The sequence below is a fragment of the Notolepis coatsorum genome (genome assembly GCF_963971535.1).
Source record: "Notolepis coatsorum genome assembly, chromosome: 10".
NCBI classification, from domain to species: domain Eukaryota; kingdom Metazoa; phylum Chordata; class Actinopteri; order Aulopiformes; family Paralepididae; genus Notolepis; species Notolepis coatsorum.
The window spans coordinates 131330162-131351270 of NC_140174.1; the positions used below are offsets into that span (position 1 = coordinate 131330162).

General features: G+C 44.9%; 1 protein-coding gene across 1 annotated transcript in view; it reads right to left on the minus strand.

Annotated features, from left to right (window-relative positions):
* Window positions 1-11119: 11119 nt before the first annotated feature.
* The window catches only part of LOC311235329 (sodium- and chloride-dependent GABA transporter ine), a 101694-nt gene continuing 91704 nt past the window's right edge, over window positions 11120-21109 (minus strand). The window contains exons 11-13 of the mRNA XM_084322760.1: window positions 20121-20221; window positions 14130-14297; window positions 11120-13035 (exon numbers count right to left, since the gene is read on the minus strand). Of these exons, the coding sequence (XP_084178886.1) occupies window positions 12922-13035; window positions 14130-14297; window positions 20121-20221 (383 nt within the window). The 3' untranslated portion in view covers window positions 11120-12921. The remainder of the gene's footprint in view (window positions 13036-14129; window positions 14298-20120; window positions 20222-21109) is intronic.

A 21109-nucleotide genomic window follows, 5' to 3' on the forward strand; every position in this document is an offset into this window, starting at 1 on the left:
GTCTACTCTAAGCAGTGGCGGTGGGGGGGGGGGGGGGGGGGGCTAGCAGGGGCTTAAGCTCCCTCTGAAAAAGGCTTAGCCCCCTCTAAGCCCCCCCTCCCAGTTATGTTTTTTATTTTATTTATATATAAAATACATTACGAATTCCGTTATATTGGACATTTGTATTAATTATATCAAGCGAAGAACTGAGAAATTTGGCAGAGAGAGACGGCAACATTATCGTGGGTTTGCGTGATGAGTATCTCCACCTCCCAACGACTTATTTGCGAGAAGCATGCAGCTGCAGACCCGCAGAGCAGCAGTGTTTTCAGTCCCGGTCGCGTGAACACTTAAGGTAACCTACTTGCGTTCAGCGTTTCTCTGATTGGCCACGGCAGAGCGGAAATAGGCTGCTGCTCCGGCGAAGAAAGACAGTCATTCTATTGCCATGCTCTGCGACAAACTCTAACCTTAACCAACTCCGAAAGAATGCCTAAACTTAACCCTAACCTTAACCAACTCCGAAAGAATGCCTAAACTTAACCCTAACCAACTCCGAAAGAATGCCTAAACTTAACCGGCGAAAGAAAGACAGGCATTCTATTGCCATGCTCTAAGACAAACTCTAACCTTAACCAACTCCGAAAGAATGCCTAAACTTAACCCTAACCTTAACCAACTCCGAAAGAATGCCTAAACTTAACCGGCGAAAGAAAGACAGACGCTAGTTACGTTTATATAGAGAGGCGATAAATTAATTAAACGTTAACGTGATTCGAACTTGTCACCAACTGGACCGCAGGCTCCACAGCAAGCTGAGGAATGAGTTGAGCTAACCATCGATGTTAAAACAGGGGGGATTGTGTATGCATAATGCCGCGGCAACCTGCGCGCCGCTGCCGCCTGCCGCGGGGGCCGTGCTAGGCGTGGTCACGTGGGACGCTGAACGCAAGTAGGTTACCTTAAGTGTTCAGGCATCCCGGTCTGGGGACCACTCAACAGCGCCCCCCACCCAACAGCTGAATTGCCAATGGCTGAATTGGAGTATTGCACTGTGCCGGCAAGGCTGGTGGGTTCTGTGGCTCTGCAGCTGCATGCTTCTCGCAAATCCAGAAGCTCCCGCTGACAACATCGTTGTCATTATTAGACCTGCTTGGTGAAGCAACAATGAAACAAATGTAATGATTGTTTCGTTCATCGCATAGGCTATTTAATTTTAGCCTATTTTAATACAATTCAAATAATCAAATTGTGCTTAGAGGGAATTATTTTCATCGGACATTATGACCGGAGAGATTTAATATGTCGGACAAATAGAGAAGGCATGCGTCAGTGGAGTGGGATGTTCTGAAGCCAGATTGGAATTAGTAGATTCGCTTTTTTTCCACAAGGTACTTTTCGACCTGTTTGTAGAAAAAAAATTCTCCTTCTATTTTTTTAGTTGCCTGGGTCTAATCTGCTGCCGTTTTTGCGCAGGGGGGTTCGCAATTTTGAAGTCTTTGGGGACGTATCCCTGTTTTATGGAGAGGTTTATTATGTGGGTGATGACTGGGGTGATGGCGGCTGCTGAGTCTCTGAGAGATTTGGAGGGGATATTGTCATGGCCAGTGGCCTTAATTGTTAGGTTGAAGGGCGCTCAGTCTTTTGAGCACCTCATCTGCTGTTACCATTTTGAGTTTGAAGTCGTCTTTGCGGACCCCTAGGTTTTTGTAGAAGGCTAGGATGTGTTCTACCCCAAAATGCCCTGAGTGGGAGGGTAGTTTATTAGCCAGTGTTGTGGCTATGTTTGTAAAGAAAATGTTTAAGTAATTGGCCACCTCCAGCTTGTCTGTGATGAGGGTGTTTTCTGTCTTTATGCTGATGCTTGAAAATCTGGTTTTTAGTTTTTTACTGCAGCCTAGTTGCTGAGTAATTTGCAAAGTTCACAGGGTTTGTTTTTGTTTTCCTCAGTTTTGTCATTGATGATTTTTTTTTTGCTGATTTGATCATGGTGTTTACATAGTTTCTTAGCCTGTTCCTTTGTCGTTTGAGTTCAACCACGTGGGCTTGGAGGTCACTGTTTGAGCTTTTGGCAAGCTTTGACTGACTTTTATAAAGTCCAGAGCATTTTTTGTCTCTGGTTTTCATAGCGGTCAGTATCTCTGAGTGCATCCATGGCTCAGTGCGATTTTTAACCCTGGTGGTTCTTAGGGGGGCCATGTTGTTTAGTATTGTTGAGAATTTGGTTTTGAATCCAAGCCATGTTTCTTCAACTAGTGTACCACTGAGCTCATCTGACCAGTATAGGCTCTCCAGTTCTTGGTTGCCTCACTAGAGTAGGTTTTGAGGTCCCTAGATGTGACTGTTTTGTGACAGCCGGCCTTTTGTTTTAGCTTTTTGCGAGTACAGAATATCATATAATGATCGCTTAACCCGCATGCTATAACCCTTAAGCTTTCCTTAACCACTTGACTATAGACGCTGATAAATGTATAGGTATTTTTCTTATATTTAAAATTGAAGAAAATGTTATCCGAATTTAAAACCTTTAAACCAGCCAATTTCTTAGTTACATCAATATTGTGCTGTCAAAACGGTCTCATATTTCTAGGTTAACACTCTTTTTATCTGCAAAATGCAAAAGAAAAAAAGCTTATTATGAAAAGGTTACTGCAGGGATTCAAACTGACCAATTTTGTAATCTCTAGGTTCATTGCTGTCAAATTTACCTTGGCTCTGCTCTCCCTGGTTGTAGACTCTCTGGTTTCCGAAAGACTTGCAATACAGATATTTGTAATAAGTGATGGTATTGATGGTATTGATGGTTATATACTTGTACTGGCATCGCGTCCCGCTCTTAAGCCATACCGAGATATACCTCATCTCATGTAACTAGTGTACTCCATCAACGAATAAAAAAACAAATACACCCAGCACCTGCCAGGCCCCGCCCTAGTGACATACTATATAGTACTAGGCGTGGTCACCACTCACTCTTCCTCTATTTTCGTTTCCATCATAGCGGATGCGTGCACCCTATGCAACTAGTTGACATGAAAAGTTTAGAGAAATTGCGTAATATTGAGTGCTTACCGGAGTTTTGCTTACCCCTGGAATCTTCGGGGCATGTTCCAACGACACGTCGGGTCTATTCTGATGTTTCCTCGTCTTGTGGCAGCAGATCGAGGGACAGCGTGCAAGGTTTGGCTATCGAGCTGGCTCGTACACAGGTAGGCCCTGTGTCATCAGGCATTGATGCTAGTGTTAGTAATGCTGGTTGTTTTGTTACACAACCGAGTTGTGTGTCGGCGCCAGGGGCGGGATGTTTTGGTGAACGTTCCCCTGAAGTGGACGGTTTCCAAGCGATCCTGGAGCGCGCTGCTAACACTAATGCTAACGCTAATGCTAACGCTAATGCTGAAATGCTGGGTCACTGTTCTAATGTTCCCCGCCGTGGGATGTTGCCGCTTTTCCCTCCTCTTAACCGGTTCATTGATGAAGGTCAGTCGGTAGCTAATGTGGGGGGTTTTGCTGAGTCCTATTTACCCTTTTTACGGGTAAATGGGTTGACAACAGGGTGCAGGGCGGGTGTGCCGTGGCTAAGTAGCCAGGTAGCATCGATCCTGTGCCCCGGCGGGGTTGGACGGTGTCCCACCCGGAAGCCGATGCTTGAGAGCGAGTCGGCCCGGCGGGTGGCAGTATGGACTGATGAGAGCTATACTGCTGCAGGATGGAATTTAGCGGCGGCCAGTGTTGTGGCTCAGCTCAGTTTTTCTGTCCACATTAGCGTCGGGTAGTGGGGCTACAGGACCAGCCGACGCTGAAAACATTTTGCATGTTTTTGGTGTTATAGAGATCTTGACTCAGTCGCAAGCTATAACTGCGGGGAGGATTAGGATGCTATCAACGCTTGTTAATAGGCATTTCTGGTTGGAGCAATCTCCTCTTGGGGAAGAATAAAGGTTTTCTTTCCTCACGGCTCCTTTTTCCACAGAGGGACTCTTTGGTCGTTCTGCGGAGACGCAGGCGGTTGTTGATCTGCGTCCCACACCGCCTCACGCTATGCAGCCAGAGGTTGGAGCACGGCCTCGTCAGCGACTGTGGCGAGGCCCTCGACAGGCGGCCATGTTTCCCCCGCCAGTGGTACCCTGGTTGTACTCTGCTTGGAAGATACAAGCCGTCGTCATTCTGCCGCGAACAGCCCGCTCCCCGATCACTCCTCTCCCCGTCACCAACGGAAGAGAGGCTCTGATCGTTTTCCTTTGGCTGCGGGCCGCGAACCTTCTTTGAAGCGCATGCGGCCCCACGTTTCGCTTCTCATGGGGACAGGGGCTGACACCCAGTTGATGGCTGAGCCTGGGTCTGTCCGTGAGAATGTTGTGCTGTCACGTGGCTCCCGCGCCACACGTGTGATTGGTGAGCCTGGTGTTACGGCTGCCACTATTTACAGTGGTCAGCAGGGGGACTCGAGGCCTCTTCGCTTGAATGCTCAGCACGGGTTACCCCGACCTGGCCTTCGCCAGGCGGGGTATCACGTTGATGCCTCCCACTCCCGCGAGATCGGCAGTGGTCTGCAAAGAAGAGGCGCGTGTGATTTGGGTGGTAGCAATATCACTGCAGGGCTACGTGTGTAGGAACCCATGGGGTCCTCACGCCTTGCATGTCTAGCTGTAGAACAACTCCTCAGCATGCGCTAGAGGGGTGTTCAGGGGGGGGAGCGTGTGTCAACCAGTTTGATGGCAGCTTCTCCCGTATCAAACCGGCCCTTTCTTTCTTTCTTTTTTTTTCGCCCTGTCCGCTTTGGCGGGTTCAGAGGCTACGCACAGCGGGAGGGACCGGGCCACCTATCTACTGTTCCTTGCGGCCCAGTGTCAGTTGACGGCGGGTGCGCTCTGGGATTATTATCACATATGGCGACAAGAATGCCGTTTGGTGGGGTGGATGGAGAGAACGTTGAGGCTGGGGCTTGTTTTGCAGTTCGCACAACCCCACCCTCCGTTCTCAGGTTTGGTGCAGACCCTATTATCAGGGTCAGCAGCAGTGACAGCTCTGGCCGAAGAGATCCAATCTCTGTTGGCGAAGCGGGCCGTAGTCGTGGTCCCGAGAGAGGACGCGATGTCAGGCATCTACTCCCGTTATTTTCTGGTGCCCAAAAAAACAGGGGGGGGGGGGGGGTCAGACCTATACTGGATCTGTCCGCGTTCAATCGTCTGATTGTGGCGAGACCATTCAGAATGTTGACCGTCAAACATCTGCTACTTGCTGTCAGAGTGGGAGACTGGTTCACCTCCATAGACCTGAAGGATGCGTATTTTCACATCCCGATTTTCCCTCCTCACAGGAAGTTCCTACGGTTCCTGTTTCAGGGCATAGCGTACGAATACCAGAGGTTGCCGTTCGGCTATTCTCTGGCTCCCCGCACATTCACCAAGTGCGTAGAGACTGCGTTGGAGCCTCTACGTCGTCAGGGAATATGAATTATATTCTATCTCGACGACATTCTGCTCCTCAGCCGGTCGGAGGAGGTCGCCAGGTCTCATACCAGGCTGGTGGTGGAATTCCTCACCAAGCTGGGTTTTGCTGTGAACTGTGTTACGACCCTGGCTCAAAGGCACGCAACCTATGTGCAAAACCGACACCAAAACCTGTGTTTAACCCAAAAAGACTACTTTAACAATGAAATACTGATACAAACTAAAGAACCAAGAATAGAAGAACGTGATAACTCTCTGTTAACCCACACTCCTCTAACCACAGACCCTGCATGTGTGACTCAAGGGCTGGTTTTAACCTAACAGCAGGTAACCAATCAGCAGCAATTAGCTAATTAGCAGCCCTCACCTGTATGCCCAGTGACACAGGAGGAATCAGGCTCATGGTACATAACATCTGGAAGAAGAGTACGCCTCTTCCCAGTCAACAGGTGGAGTACTTGGGCTTGACATTAAGGTCGAGGCCCATGATTGTAACCCTCTCGGAGCAACGGAGGGTGTCTATCCTCCACGCGCTCGGGGGTTTCCGTCCTGGGAAGACGGTCGCGGCGCTGCAAGTGATGCGCCTGCTCGGTATGATGGCATCTGCTCACGCGGTGGTCCCTCTTGGCCTCCTCTTCATGAGGAGGATACAGAGGTGGTTCTCCAGTATGAGAATAGACTCTGTGAGGGACAAATGGAAATGGTTGACGGTTCCTTGTCGATATGGGGGGATCTCGCCCATTGGAGGAGGCCTGGTATCCTCACCAATGGGGTCCCCATGGGCAGCAGGCGCTCACACGTCACGGTCTTCACCGACGCTTCCCTCCACGGGTTGGGGAGGGACGTGTCGGACCAACGCAGTGGGGGGCAGCTGGACGATCCATGCTGCCCGGTCTACCCTGCACATCAATGTGTTGGAATTGAGGGCGGTCCTCCTGGTCCTCAGATGGTTCGCCCACCTGGTGGTAGGCGAGCACGTTCTGGTCAGAACGGACAGTATGACGGCAGCGGCGTATATCAACAGGCAGGGTGGAACACGATCCATCCGCCTGCACCGGGCGGCGGTCGAACTCTGGCTATGGGCAGCTCTAAACAGGCTGCGCAGTCTGAGGGCGCTCCACATCCCTGGCAAGGAGAATGTGGGCGCGGATATGATGCCCCGGGTGGTCCTTGTGCCGGCGAGTGGGAACTGCGCCACGATATAGTCAGGCAGATCTGGGATTGCTTCGGGGAAGCTTCAGTGTATCTGTTTGCGAGCAGACAATCTCACAAGTGCCCCTTGTGGTTCTCGGTCAGTCGGGAAGATCATCCCCCCTTGGGAGTGGATGCCTTCTCAATGTTTCCATGGCCGCCCGGCCTTCTGTACGCCTTTCCCCCTATACATCTGTTGAGTCAGTTGTTGCAGCGGATACGGAGAGAGCACAGGACCGTGATCCTGGTCGCGCCGGACCGGGGCACAGCGGTGTGGTTCCCGGTCCTGATCCAGCTACTGGTAGCCCCGCCGTGGCCTATTCCTTGGTCGGCGGGGGCCCTCTCTCAAGCACACAGGTTGCTGTTTCAGCCCCCGGTGATATGCCAACCCCTGATGGTTTGGCTGGTGAGAGGGTAAGTCTGGAGAGGATGGACCCTTCTGTGGTTGACACCATCCGGAATGCGCATGCTCCCTCCACTGTCGCGCTTTACGCGGGTAGGTGGCGTATGTTCCAAGAGTGGTGTAAGGCGGGGGCAGGGACCCGGTGTCCTGCCCCCTGGATGCTGTCCTTATTTACCTTCAGTCTCTCCTTGATAGACTGTCGGCCTCGACGGTGAGGGTATATGCAGCAGCTATATCCTCTTATCATGAGGGATTTGAGGGTGTTGTTTTGTTCAGCCACCCTCTTGTGAGGCGTTTCCTGCTTGGCGCTTGCCTGTCTTTTCGTTCCGATTGCGGTGCCACTCTGCGGCCTAATCCTGCCTTCGTGCCTAAAAATATCCGGAGTTCTTTCCGCTCCAGGGATATTATGGTTCAGGCGTTTCATCCGCCTCCTCACGCTAGTGAGTTGGAGGCGGGCCTTCACCTGTCATCTCCGGGCTTTGGGGGTTTACCTCAGCCGTACTCAGGGCCTCAGGGCTACCGATCAGCTCTTTGTCTGTTACGGTGGCTCTCGTGCTGGTAAGGCACTGTCGAAACAGCGCCTGTCCCATTGGTTGTGCGAGGGCATTGCCCTTTGCTACACGTTGGCCGGGCTGGCTCCCCCTGGGGGGCGTCAGGGCGCACTCCACTCGTGGGGTGGCGGCCTCTGCCGCTCTACTGGGTGGGGCCTCGGTGGAGGACATCTGTGCTGCGGCTTCATGGTCCTCACCGGGTCCCTTCGTAAGGTTTTACCTCATGGGACATGACCGGGGGTTCTGTCTCCCAGGCGGTTCTGAGGTCTGTGGCCTCTCCTGCTTCCCGTCCTTTGGTGGGGTAGCAGGAGTGTGTGGGTGTGGGCCACAATGTGTTGTGTCACACGTGGTTCCGCCTGTGCTGTGCATTCAAGAGGTTCTAGTTCCCTCTTGTTCGCACTCGGGTGGAGTTGACTGCCGCCCCCTCTTCATTAGGAAGAGTGGGGTGACGGGACTCCCCTCCCCCCTGATGTGGGCTTAAGGGTCCTCAGGGGGTGCATTTGTCGGGCCTCGCGTCCGCTCTACCCCATATCTCGGTATGGCTTAAGAGCGGGACGCGATGCCAGTACGAGTATATAACGATAGGTTATGTATATAACCTAGTTATATGAGTACTGGCTAAGCGTCCCGCTCTTAGCGTGCCCTGAGTTCCCTTGGGGAAACTTTTCTTTGGAAACGATTTTCCGAGGAAGAGTGAGTGGTGACCACGCCTAGTACTATATAGTACGTCACTAGGGCGGGGCCTGGCAGGTGCTGGGTGTATTTGTTTTTTATTCATTGATGGAGTACACTAGGTACATGAGATGAGGTATATCTCGGTATGGCTTAAGAGCGGGACGCTTAGCCAGTACTCATATAACTAGGTTATATACATAACCTATTGTTAGTTATTTATGTTAGTCACACCAGTAAATTATACATTCAGGTCAGCAATGAAGCAATGTGTAATTATCACTGATCTGAGAAACAGCTGTGCAGGGTGGCTGCAGTTGTACGTGTGTGTAAAAATAAATGGACAGACCTAGTTCAGTATTGGTAAAAAAGATAAATAAGAGAAAAACTAGACTATAAAAAACACTTTCCCTCGCTCACCTTTTCTACTGTGCTACAGTGCCACCTAGTGGTCTTTCTCAAGAACTAACTCAGAGGAGACACTGGGATTTGCCATAATGTTGTTCATTGACACGGTACAAATATTACAAAAGACAGGTTTGCTCTTTGAAAATATTTCAAACATACAGATCAAACTGAAAATATAAATACAGTTAGTGGTGGAAAACTGTAACAAAAAACATAAATTGTGAAATATTGACAACCATTATCAAACAAGTAGTGTATTTGAATAATTTGGTCCAAAGTCAAGACACACATAATAAACATGAAAATTTAAACGGATGCCAGTAGAATCATCTGATATGTCAGGTAAAAAAAGAACAAAACAAAGTTATTTAAAAATCCAATGTTGGATATTGTTTCTGTTATTATTTGTTATATACAGATTAACAGGTCAACATAATAATGTATGCGAGGATAATGTAACATAATATACTAGTCCTGCAGAAGAGTAAATGTGTTGCATAGAGTAACAAAAGTGTAATCATATGTATGATTATCAGTGGATGCCTATGATTGTGGTTTAATCTTTAGATGCATCACACTGTGCATCTCATCAAAAACATCACACAAGTCTTTTCAACAAACTTCAACAAAGCAACAAACAAAATAAGCAAAGCAAAATTATATTCAAAGCCCATTAAAACGTGTTCTCGTTTAATCAAATCAAAATGATAATTAGTATATTGATTCAGAGAGGAAACAATTAACTATTGTCTAACTTTGTTTCAAAATCATCATTTGACATTCAAGCATTTGACGCACTGCAATATAAACAAAAACAGCTTATTGTTATTATTATAACAGCTTATTATAACATTTACAGAAGGCAATCTCTAAATATCTTTTTGGTTGCATCAAATATTGATTATCCAAAATATATGGTTTTGATGCAGGGCACTTCATTCAGGTGGTATTAAGTTCCACATTATCCAAATAAAGACTCCTCAAGAAGTTAATATAGTTTTACATATTGTACTTATATCACTTTAGTATATAAAAAGGCACTACTGGTGTAGCTCTTGTTTATTATGCTACCTAGAGAAACTAAGCCGGAAATCTACAAGGGAACATCAAACCAACTTGTTCACTTGACAGTTAACAAAACTTTGTTAATTTCAAAAAGTCTGTCTCACCATTATAGAACCCAAAATGGTTCTTCTAGGAACCTTTTCAACCACCAGGGGGCTCATACAGAACCAAGCATTTCACTGTAATGTACATGTACCTTATATGTGACAAATAAAACAAAACTTCAACTTGAACTTGAAAAGATCCTCAAACTCAGGGAGAATAACTACCATATGGTAAATCTAGCTGCTTTAGATTCTTTCGTTTTGTAATTTAACCACTCCAAAAACATTTAGGAAACATGAACTTCACGTAAGAGGCTACATTTGACTCATGTGTGTGATGCAACTCCTGAGTGTGATGCCTGACAATGTCATTGGCAACATTATGAACACTCTGATGTGTGTTCTAACTTGTCACTGGGAGGTTAGGAAAGCAGTTCTAACGGAAGGATTTTCAAAGCGCAAACACAAACCTACCAGAGTACACACAGCATTAAACGCAATTAGTTATTTAAAACGTGTACATTTTTTATTTAGTATGTTATTTTCCTGAAACATTGTAACGTTGCTCCATATCCATCAACAACCACTCTATCCTCCCCTCCCCCACAGTGGAAAAACGTGGGTGTTCTATTTGACCCCAAACTATCATTCGAACCACATATCAATAACATCACCGCATTTTCTCCCGTCTAGATTACTGTAATGCATTACTCCTTGGCTCAACATCTAAATCCCTCCATAAACTTCAACTAGTTCAGAACACCTCAGCCCTCATCATCACCCGCTGCCCCAAATTCTCCCACATCACACCTGTCCTCTCCTCACTTCTGGCTCCCTGTTAAGTATCTGTCTCCTCACTTACAAAGCCCTCCACTCCCTAGCACCTGCTTACATCTACAACACTCCGCTCATCTAACTTAGCCCTTCTTTTTTTTTTTATTGGTCTTTTTCCCCCTCCATTTTCCTCCGATTTTCTCCCATCCCAATGTTAGTCGTATGCCAATTCCCAGTCCCTTCCTGGTCGCTGCGCACTTACCCCCCACAGTCAGATCATCTGGGAGAGTGGAGGCTACCACGTGCTTCCTCCGACACACGTCCAGCCAATCACCGCTTCTTTTCACCTGGCAGCGCGGATTCTCATCGAGACGGCGTAGCGTGTGGGAGGACCACACTATCCCCCTCGAGTCCTATCCGCGCTTAGCAGGCGCCCCGACCGAACTGTAGGAGTCGCTGTTTACAACGACCCGGACCCACCCCGCCAGCTTCTCCCACCCTCTAATACAGCCAATTGTATTAGTGCAGACGGCCAGCCAAGCTGGTGACAACCCCGGAGCTGTGAGCTGGATTCGAACAGGCGAATCCAGCTCACAGCTCCGGGGCTGGTGACGAACGCAATCTCCGCTCGGCCACCTAACCGCCTCTAACTTAGCCCTTCTGAGCACACCACACTACCACCTTAAGTCCACAGAAAACAAATCATTCTCCTCCTCTGCTCCCTGACTCTGGAATCAACTCCCATCACACATCAAAGAAGCCCCATCCGTAGAAACATTTAAGTTCCACCTCAAAACACACCTGTTCAACCTTGCATACCCTCACTCCTGACCCTCCCCCTGCATCACTTCAATTTTCACATCTGTACACACCTATATATTAGTATTTATTATTATTTATTTTAATTGTCTCTGTCTTGTCTCTAAGCGGTCTCCCTTTCTCTGTAGTATCCCCACAGCGTGTATGCCTTCTACGACGGAACTGCGTTTCCACGTTCGAGTTTTGCGCTCTGATTGGCCAGGTCATGTGACATGTGCGCCAATCGTGGGACAGCAAGTTCTGCGCCTATTTCCGGGTCTAACAGCCTGCAAACTACCTGGCGTTCTATCGCCATGCTCTAAGACAAACTCTAACCTTAACCAACTTCGAAAGAGTGCCTAAGCTTAACCGTCGGAATCAGGGCAGGCGTTCTATCGCCATGCTCTAAGACAAACTCTAACCTTAACCAACTTCGAACGAGCGCCTAAGCTTAACCAGTGTAGAAACTTGCGGTCCCACGATTGGGCGTACATGTCACATGACCAGAAATGACCTGGCCAATCAGAAACGCGGAAACGCAGTTCTGTTGTAGACGGCATTCAGGCATCCCCACCATGTTGTCATTGTGAAAGTCCATGTACTGTGTTTGTCCATGTACTGTGTTTGTCCATACATGCAATGTCTGTAAAGTGCTTTGAGATACCTTATGTAAGGCGCTATATAAAATAAATTTATTATTATTATTATTATTATTATTATTATTATAAGTAGGCTATATTTCTGGCACCACAACACTAATTCACATATTAGTATGTGATATCCTGTATACACACACTACATTTAAATATGCCTTGTAACATGGTTGCATTCATGTGGTGACACTGACGTTTGCAGACTATTTCATTAGTCAACTAAATCCTGACTACAAATGTCAGTTACTGTAAGTATGTACTATGTAAGGTCTAGTGGTAAGAGGAATCTGACGTAGAGACTGTGAGGTGTTTTTATATTTAGTCTTTTATCATTTGCTCCCATCCCCCAATGTAATCGTTACGCCAATTCCCTTCCTGGCCGTTGCACTGCTCTACTGTCAATTTGGCTTCATTTCACCTGACAGTTTAATTTGTAGAGAGTAACGCGCACAGAGGTTCATGCTATCTCCCCCAGATCCCCTCCCTGCTGAACCCCGACCGACCAATAGGAGTCGCTAATGCAACGACCAGGACTCGTACACCACCAGCCTCCGATCCGCAAACACTACCAATTGTGTTCGTAGGGACGACTGACCAATGCCGGAGGTACCAATACTGGGAATTGAACCTGGGTCTCTGTGGTGGAAGGTGAGTGCTTAGACCTCTACACTACCCAGCTGCCCCAACTCAAGGCAAAAGTTGACATACTGCCATATCTATATGTAAACTGAAATAAAAATAGCTATCGTCTATGATAGGATAGGTAATTTAAAGGCTAGATATCTCAAGAGTAAATAATAGATATAAAAGCTATTTATGTAAATGACCAGCCCCTCTACCTCCAGACTAATCAAGTACCCTGCATCCATGACCAGACAAAGTCCCCATTACACAGGAAAGACACAGAGACAGTGGCTATGTCCCTGGTTATGAGGTTGAGGTAAATAAGGCTTCACACTCCGCTGTGTTTGCGTTCTCTTTCTCTGGCAGGTCATCCATCTCATCCAAATCGATTGTGGGAATCATGGCTGTTTTCACTCTCTGGGGAGTTTAGAAAGGACACAATATCAGAGACCAAACAACCTTTCAGACCAACGCACAAGACTCTCTTTTAACTGGTTATAATGCTTCTGCACAAGGTTTTACACTTCCAAAAGTGAGGTTGAATGCAATGAAGCAAACTGTCATGTTCCGTGGTATGCAGGAATGGAACTCTCTTCCCAGACATGTTAAGCAGGAAAATAGTAAATGTCGGTTCAGAATCTTGGTAAAACAACATTTCCTGATAGTGTGTACGTAAATGAAAAGGTATGTGTCTGATAAAGAGATAGGGATATACGTAGATAAAAGGTATGTGTCTGATATGGATATATTATTAGAAGATTGTATAATTGGTTGATATGAACATAGATAATGTATGTAAAAGCTAAATAGTATATTATGTATATACTATAGTATATTATGCTGTATTGTATTATGAAGGAATACGAGTAGGTATTGTTGTATTGTATTATGAATTGATTAGGAGTATGTATTGTTGTATTGTATATTATGAATTTGATAAGGAGTACATTTATTGTTGTTTTAATTGTCTGTATGCCATGTGAATGTTGTGAGTGTATAAAGTCTGTAACTGTATTTTACGTGTTATGGACCCCAGGAAGAATAGCCCCATCCCAATTTCGCCTCGCCAATTCCCCCTTCAATTCTCCCCTCCCCTGTCTCGAACGTTGCTAGACTATGCCTCCCACTGGTCGGCTGCAGTGAGGACCAAGCCTTGCATCACGTGTCCCCTCCGGTACACAAGGAGGCAGCTGTCACATCTTTTCACCTGTACAGCGCGATCTCTCAGTGGCGAGGAGTAACACGTGGGAGGCTCACGCTGCCCCCGTTACTTCCTGATTCTGCTGTACAGGTGCACCAACCGACCTGTAGGAGTCGCCGTCCACAACGTCCGATCCCCACCCACCAGCTTTCCCACCCCTAACACTGCCAATTGTGTTAGTATGAACGATCAGCCAAGCTGGTAGCAACGCCGAGAGCTGGGCTCGAACCCAGCATCTCCTGCGTTAGTGGCGAGCGCCTTGCCCACTGTGCCACTTAGCCGCCCGGATCCAAATAAACTTAATACTAACCTGAAGAAGGGAGCCCTTGTTTCTGTAGATCTCCTGAATGGCTCCTAGAGGGATCCATATAATGGAGACCAGTGACACACCCCAGCCCACCACCTCGGCCCACGGCGGGTACGTGTACTTCCCATAGCGGGCCGGTTTGTACTGGATAATACTAGAGAGGAGTATGATCTACAGAGAAAAGAGAAAAGCCTTATTCTGTATTCATCAACCCGCAAATGTGGAAGCAGAATCCTTTGTAGCTAAGTTAATTATTTCTAGTTGAAATAATAATTGCAGAGGTCTCCCTAATAGGATAACAGGTATATCATAGGTCAACGACACCCTACCTATGGACATTAGGGAGACTAGATCACTAAATATTTTCAAAAGTATGATAAAAACGTACCATAGCCTATTGATACACTCATTGCATCCAGACTATGATTGTACTGTAGATGAGAACTATTCTATTGCACTGTACTATTTTACTCTAAATGTATTTAGAGTAATCTTATGCAAATTTATGTCTATTTTATTGCACTATACTCATTCTATGTCTGCACTTTATGCATTTATTTTATTTGGTCAGAAACCTGCAAATATTCTTTTATAGAAATCTAAAATCATAATCAATAAGATTGAAACTGCACAATTCCCAATACAAGTGGGACCTCTGCAGGAACCCCTTTTGTGGTTGGACATTTTAACACAGACATCTACTACAATCTTTTTCATAGATTCTAATGACAGAAATCTATTAAACATTTTCAGGGAGGTTTTAATATCAATTATTTTCTTATTATATGCCCGTCTAGAATTATGCCAATTTTATGCTCATTTTATGCCCGTCTATTTTGTGTTTACTAGGGCTGTCTTAAATACTTCGAAGCTTTGTTCGATGGTCATGGGATTCGAATATGAAAACAAAATTCAATTATTAATTATAATTTTTTATTTGCAAAATCAACTCTGCCTCTCTTTGTTAACACATTGAGTGCCAGCCATGCAGAACGCTAAAAGCCTCCGTATGCCAGCGTCCACTTCAATGATAGAGCTCTCATATTTGCAAACGCATAAACTATGTCTTAAATTATGGCTATGTGTCTAATCTGGCCGTCGCTTTTATCAATGACTTGTTTGCAGTCAACATTGTCGAAACAGAGAGTGGTGCGCTCAGCCGAGCGTACCACGGGTATTGCACTACCTCCCCTGCAGGTTCTATACAACAAGAGGTGCAAATCCAGAGCCTGCAGAATAATGAAAGACCCCCACCACCCCAATAACAGCCTGTTCCAGCTGCTGAGGTCAGGCAGACGCCTGCGAACCCCAGCTACTAGGACAGAGAGGCTTCGGCTCAGCTTCTTCCCCCAGGCCATCAGAGCCTTGAACAATGAACACTGAGTGCCACAGAACACTGAACTTCTCACACACAAGCACACATGAGCACACACACGACACGCACGCTGTGCACGCTCACACACTAGCAGCCACTTTAACATGAGCAGGCACACACTCATGCCGCACACGCCCACACTTGGCCAAAAAGGAAAGGTCACTTTAGAAATAGTATAACAACAGTAACAGTGTATTGCACTACCAAAGGACCCAGCATGTCCTATATGCTCTGTAAATAACTATGTACAGATACCACTGTATTGCACATCGTTGCGGGCAAGACCACCCGCATTTCATTGTATACTTGTATGCCGTGACAAATAAAACTCTTGACTTGACAGATTGTTTTTTTAATCGGTTCATTTCTGTTTTATACCATTTTGAAAAACGCTTTTTTTTTTTTTAAGTTTCAGGAAAATATAAAGATTCTGTGATAATCGCCCTTTACTGGAATATTCTGGAATACACAAAAAACATTGACATTTTTCTGCCTATTTATGAATCGTTTTCAAATAAACGCTAGATTATCGATAGTATATGTGTACTTATGCACGCTATAGAAGCAAGCTGAAAAATCGATTCTCTCATTTCCTGATCAGCACACACACACACACGCACACATAGGGCACTAGTGTTGTCACGATACTGGAATTTCGAACTTCGATACGATACCTTGAAAAGTATCGATATTCTATACCATTTTCGATACCACAGGGAAAAAGGTTCAATCTTAAAATGTAAATTATTATTATTATTATTTTTTTGCTTTTGTTGCTGGTTGATTCTCCTCAGCTTCTCTCTGAGAAGATAAATATAACACTTTTAAAACCCTTTGTTTATCTTTAGATCACACATTTAAAAATAACTGTTCATCTCACTTCAATAATTTTTATTGCAGAACATGGTATTTTCTCAAGCAGACCGATGTAAACACTGTAATCTGTGTTGCATGTACCTGACAAAGTGAACTGTTTGTATTACAGTCATATTCCGACTTAACTGAATGCACATGTGTGTGTGTGTGGACTACTGTACTACAGGTATTGAAATGAACAATGCAACTTTTTTATCCAAATTTTTTTTATGAATAATTAAATATCGATATTTCGGGAAATGAGTATTGAAACCGTTTTAAATATTCAGAATCGATATTTTTGACAACACTATAGGGCACACGTTGATATCTGTGAAAAAAGTTCTGATTATCCTAAGACTGGTAAAATAGATTCCTTACCTCAGATCAGATGTTCTCTAAAAAGATTATTCCAATTCCTGATCGCCATTCCAAAATATCGCGTTTATTGATCCAACGCTGGGTATTGGAAATATGTATTCCACGCTGTTTTGGGGCTCGGCAATGAATCCGATCCTCTCAGGTGACTTGCCCGAGAAGTAAAATGAGGAAGCAGGATTTCCCCCCCCGCCGCATGTGTTTCATTCAATCCATTCCAAAAGGGTGCAGTACAACAGGGAGAGACGATAGGGGGCGGTATTTTCCCAATGGAGAGAGTTTGCAGCACTAACGTGAGACTAGATTGATGAAATATGAATTCAAATCGTGAATTAAAAAAAAAACGAGATATCTCGTCGCTGGCACTCAACGGTCGGCATGAACAGTGAACAGCATGGATTGTCTGTAAACTTTAATACATGGCAGTTTGGTTTGTTAGAACAGACTGTAATCTTCACTTGCTTATGGCAGATCAATCAGCATGGATTGTCTGTAAACTTTCACTTGCTTATGGCAGATCAATCAGCATGGATTGTCTGTAAACTTTATGCATTGTTGTCACTTGCCATATCTTGCTATGCTCGCTCATGCCTGTATTTTTTATGTCCGTTCTATTTTATAATTTTTATTTTATTTTATTTTATTTTTATTTTACTATTTTTAAACTGAATCATTTTAAACTATTTTTACTATTTGTGTTACTGAAAACTGTAAGCGGAGAGCCTATTGGGATGCTAGATCCTAATGTGAAACACTGTGATTCTACCTGTCTATCTTTTTATGCCTGTATTTTTTACTGTTGTGAAGCACTTTGAACTGCAACCTCTGTATGAAAAGTGCTATACAAATAAAGTTATTATTATTATTATGAACTAACGAGAAATCTCGTCGCTGGCACTCAAAGTGTTAACTACAACAAGCAATGCTGTTTGTTATTTAAGATGAGGTCGGACTCGGCACTGACAGATTTGTGTTCATTGTGCTGCTTTTATAAAGCCTCAAATGACGGCTTACAATATTTCATGAAAGTGTTTTGTTTGTCTAAGATTTAAAAAGGTTTAAACTTTACAGCACTGACAAAGTTGAACAAAGTGCTGTACAAGTCCCACAACATAAAATAATTTTTTTTAAATAAAATAAAAATAAAATAAATTAGATTTTTTCATTTTATTTTTTATCTCGAAGCTTCGAATTTAAATCGAATCTCGGCCCCAAAGCTTCAAATTCCAAAAATATATTCGAAGGTCAGCCCTAGTGTTTAGATCACTGCTGTGAAGCAAGTTTGGCTGCAATTCTTGTATGAAAGGTGCTATACAAATAACGTTTATTATTATTATTATTATTATTATTATTATTATTATTATTATTATTATTATTATTATTATTATTATTATTATCATTATTATGCCATTTCCATGTTGTAAATAGGGGCCAGAGAGCTGATTCCCAGAGTTTCTGAGCAGCGAGCCTGTGTAGTATCACCCTCAGTCTAACTTTATCCTGAATACTGTACGCAATTCAATGGACAATGAAGAAAATTTATTCAAATTAAATACTCGTCATTGACCAATTTGAAAGATATTCCATAATTAACATCCCTGGCCTGTTGTCAGCCGAGTTTTGCAGGATTTGCTGCCGATAGACAGACAGATACACACACACATGCGACCGATTACATGATCTCCCCCCAGGCGGTCCGCCTGGTGGAGATGACACGTATGGGAGCAACAAGCATGGCCACCACCCAAAGAACCACACAGTAATATACTGTGTATAATAATAGTAAGAGCCCTCACAGTAATATACTGGGAGCACCTGTAGTGGGCAGCCTGGGACATCTGTAACATGAGGGACGCCACTTTCAAATGGAGTCTGGATTCACCTTTCATTTTCTAAATATATTTTGGACTAGGACAGTAACAGTTAAAAAAATAGCCCCTTAACTCAATCAGCGCCGGAAGCCTAGAGCATCTTTGTTCCTACCATGCCAACGCTCTAAAAGATAGGAATAAGTGGCTGTGTTTGCAGGGCTATATATATATTCTATATTATAGCTATGGATACAACACTATATCGCCCATTTGACATCACCTATCTATGGTTCAATATGTGAAGAAAAAAAAATCGTCAATACGTTCGCATGTTATACCGTGGTGAATATGAGTATAGTTTTAGAGTGATCCTGTCTAATCCCAGAAAACTACGATATGCAGCAAAACGTGAATTTCACTAAAAACGTTGTCGTTTCTCGCCTGGACACGCTACTATTTCCAAATCATATAAAATAGGTATTGTGTTTTTTGATGCTTTGATCATCACCAACGGCATACGTGGAGTAACGTTACACACACATGTTGCGATCGAGGTGAAATCATGGTTGGATCAAAGCAGGATTGATATAATTTAATCCTTACCTTCACTAGGAGGTACCCCAAAAAGAATATTCAAATTGTCTGATCGCGAGTCCAAGTACCGGTGTCCATCGTGTCGCCAACATAATCCACCACAACAGATGCATCGGAGGCATTTGACGCTTCTCAATGGGATCGGGATACCCTAACCGCCTCGCCCGACAAAGAAAAGTGGGCCCGGAGACATTTGATCGACGCACAGGCCAAGATATACTGTTTCAAAGGGTGCTCGATACTGCCACCTGGGTGGATGCGGCCGGTATTGCACTTTGGCATTCTCAGGATGATTCCCCATGTTAACCCAGAGTCCGTGTGCCTGTAATGAATGGAAATATCGAATAAAAGAAATAACGATGAAAACCCGACTATACTCGGGTCTGGCGCTGAGCGGTCGGCGAGATAACCCGACTATCATCGGGTCTGGCGTCCAAAGAGTTAAGTTGCGGCTGGGTAGCGCAGTGGACTAAGCACTCGCCTACCACCGCAGAGACTCTGGGATCTAATCCAGCTGTCAGCGGTACCTCTGGCTTGGTCAGTCGTCCCTACTAACACAATCTGCAGTGTTAGCGGGTGGGAAGCCGGTGGGGCGTGTGTCCTGGTCGTTGTAAACTGCGACTCCTACTGTTCAGCAGGGAGGGGATCTGGGGGAAATAGCGTGAACCTCCGCACGCGTTACGTTCCCCCAGTGAAACTCCTCGCTGTCAGGTGAAAATAAGCGGCTGGCGATGTATCGGAGGAGGCATGCGATAGTTCTACACCCTCCCCAGGCCGACAGTGGGGCAATGTGCGCAATGACCAGGAAGGAAATTGGCATGGGAAAGCAACCTTGGGTTCTATGAAAGGCGCTATAGAAATTTGATCTATTATTATTATTATTTATTATTATTATTATTATAACGACTAAATTGGGATGGGTGAAAAATACAGAAAGCCCAAAAATAAATAGAATAAAAAATGTAAAAAAAGGTCTCTCACCAACACCAGCACAGGAGCAAACACCAGCCAACAGAGACGGAAGTAGATGTTAGGAGTCTTTCCCAGCATCCTCTGCACCATGATGGAGATCCGACGTAGTCCTGGTGGGAGAAGCACTGATGTAACACTTATAGTCACACATGATACTCCTGGCCACGTTCACATGTTAAATATAGACAGAGCCATAGCCAGACTCAAACTGTGAGGTCCAAAGATCCAAACCTTTACCGGAGGTCAATTAGGGTTCCGGTTTGATGTTGTTTACACAAGAATCAAATGTCAAGTTAGACCGCGCTCTCAAGATACGACACTGGGTGCTGAAATCCCATTAAGTATTATATAAAAGAAGCAGTGAAGCCAGACCAGCACTCTCAGGTTCAAGCTATAACACTGAAGAAGGAATACATAATTCCGAAACATGTTTGTTTCAGGCTGCCATTAAAAATCTCTTTTTGAACCTGAGAGTGCTGGTCTGGCTTCACTGCTTCGTTTACACAAGAATGAAAATTCCAAGGCACACCTCATAATGTTGCCTCCTCGTAGTCAGTTAGGTCTTAGTCCAGCCATTAGTTTGTCGATTAGTCGATTTTCCATACTGAATTAGTTATTTCCTGAAAAATAATTAGCATAAGTAAGTAAGTAAGTATGTGATTTTAAGGGGTGCTTTTTCATCATGGCACAGATATTTACAGATTTGTAAATTAAAGGAGATGCTCGGGATTAAGTGCTTAACCCTTTCACTACCACACTATAGAAGGTTAACCCTTTCGCTGCCACACTATAGAAGGTTAACTCCTTCACTGTCACACTACAGACGGTGTGTGAAGGTGTGAGTGAATGGGTGAATGTGAAGAACAAAACTGTAAAGCACTTAAAAGCACTATATAATTGCACCATTTACCATTTTATAAGCACATACACAACCAGGCACACCAAGAGGGCACACACCCACACTGAAAGGCCCAAGGGCAACCCTTACCTCGCACACA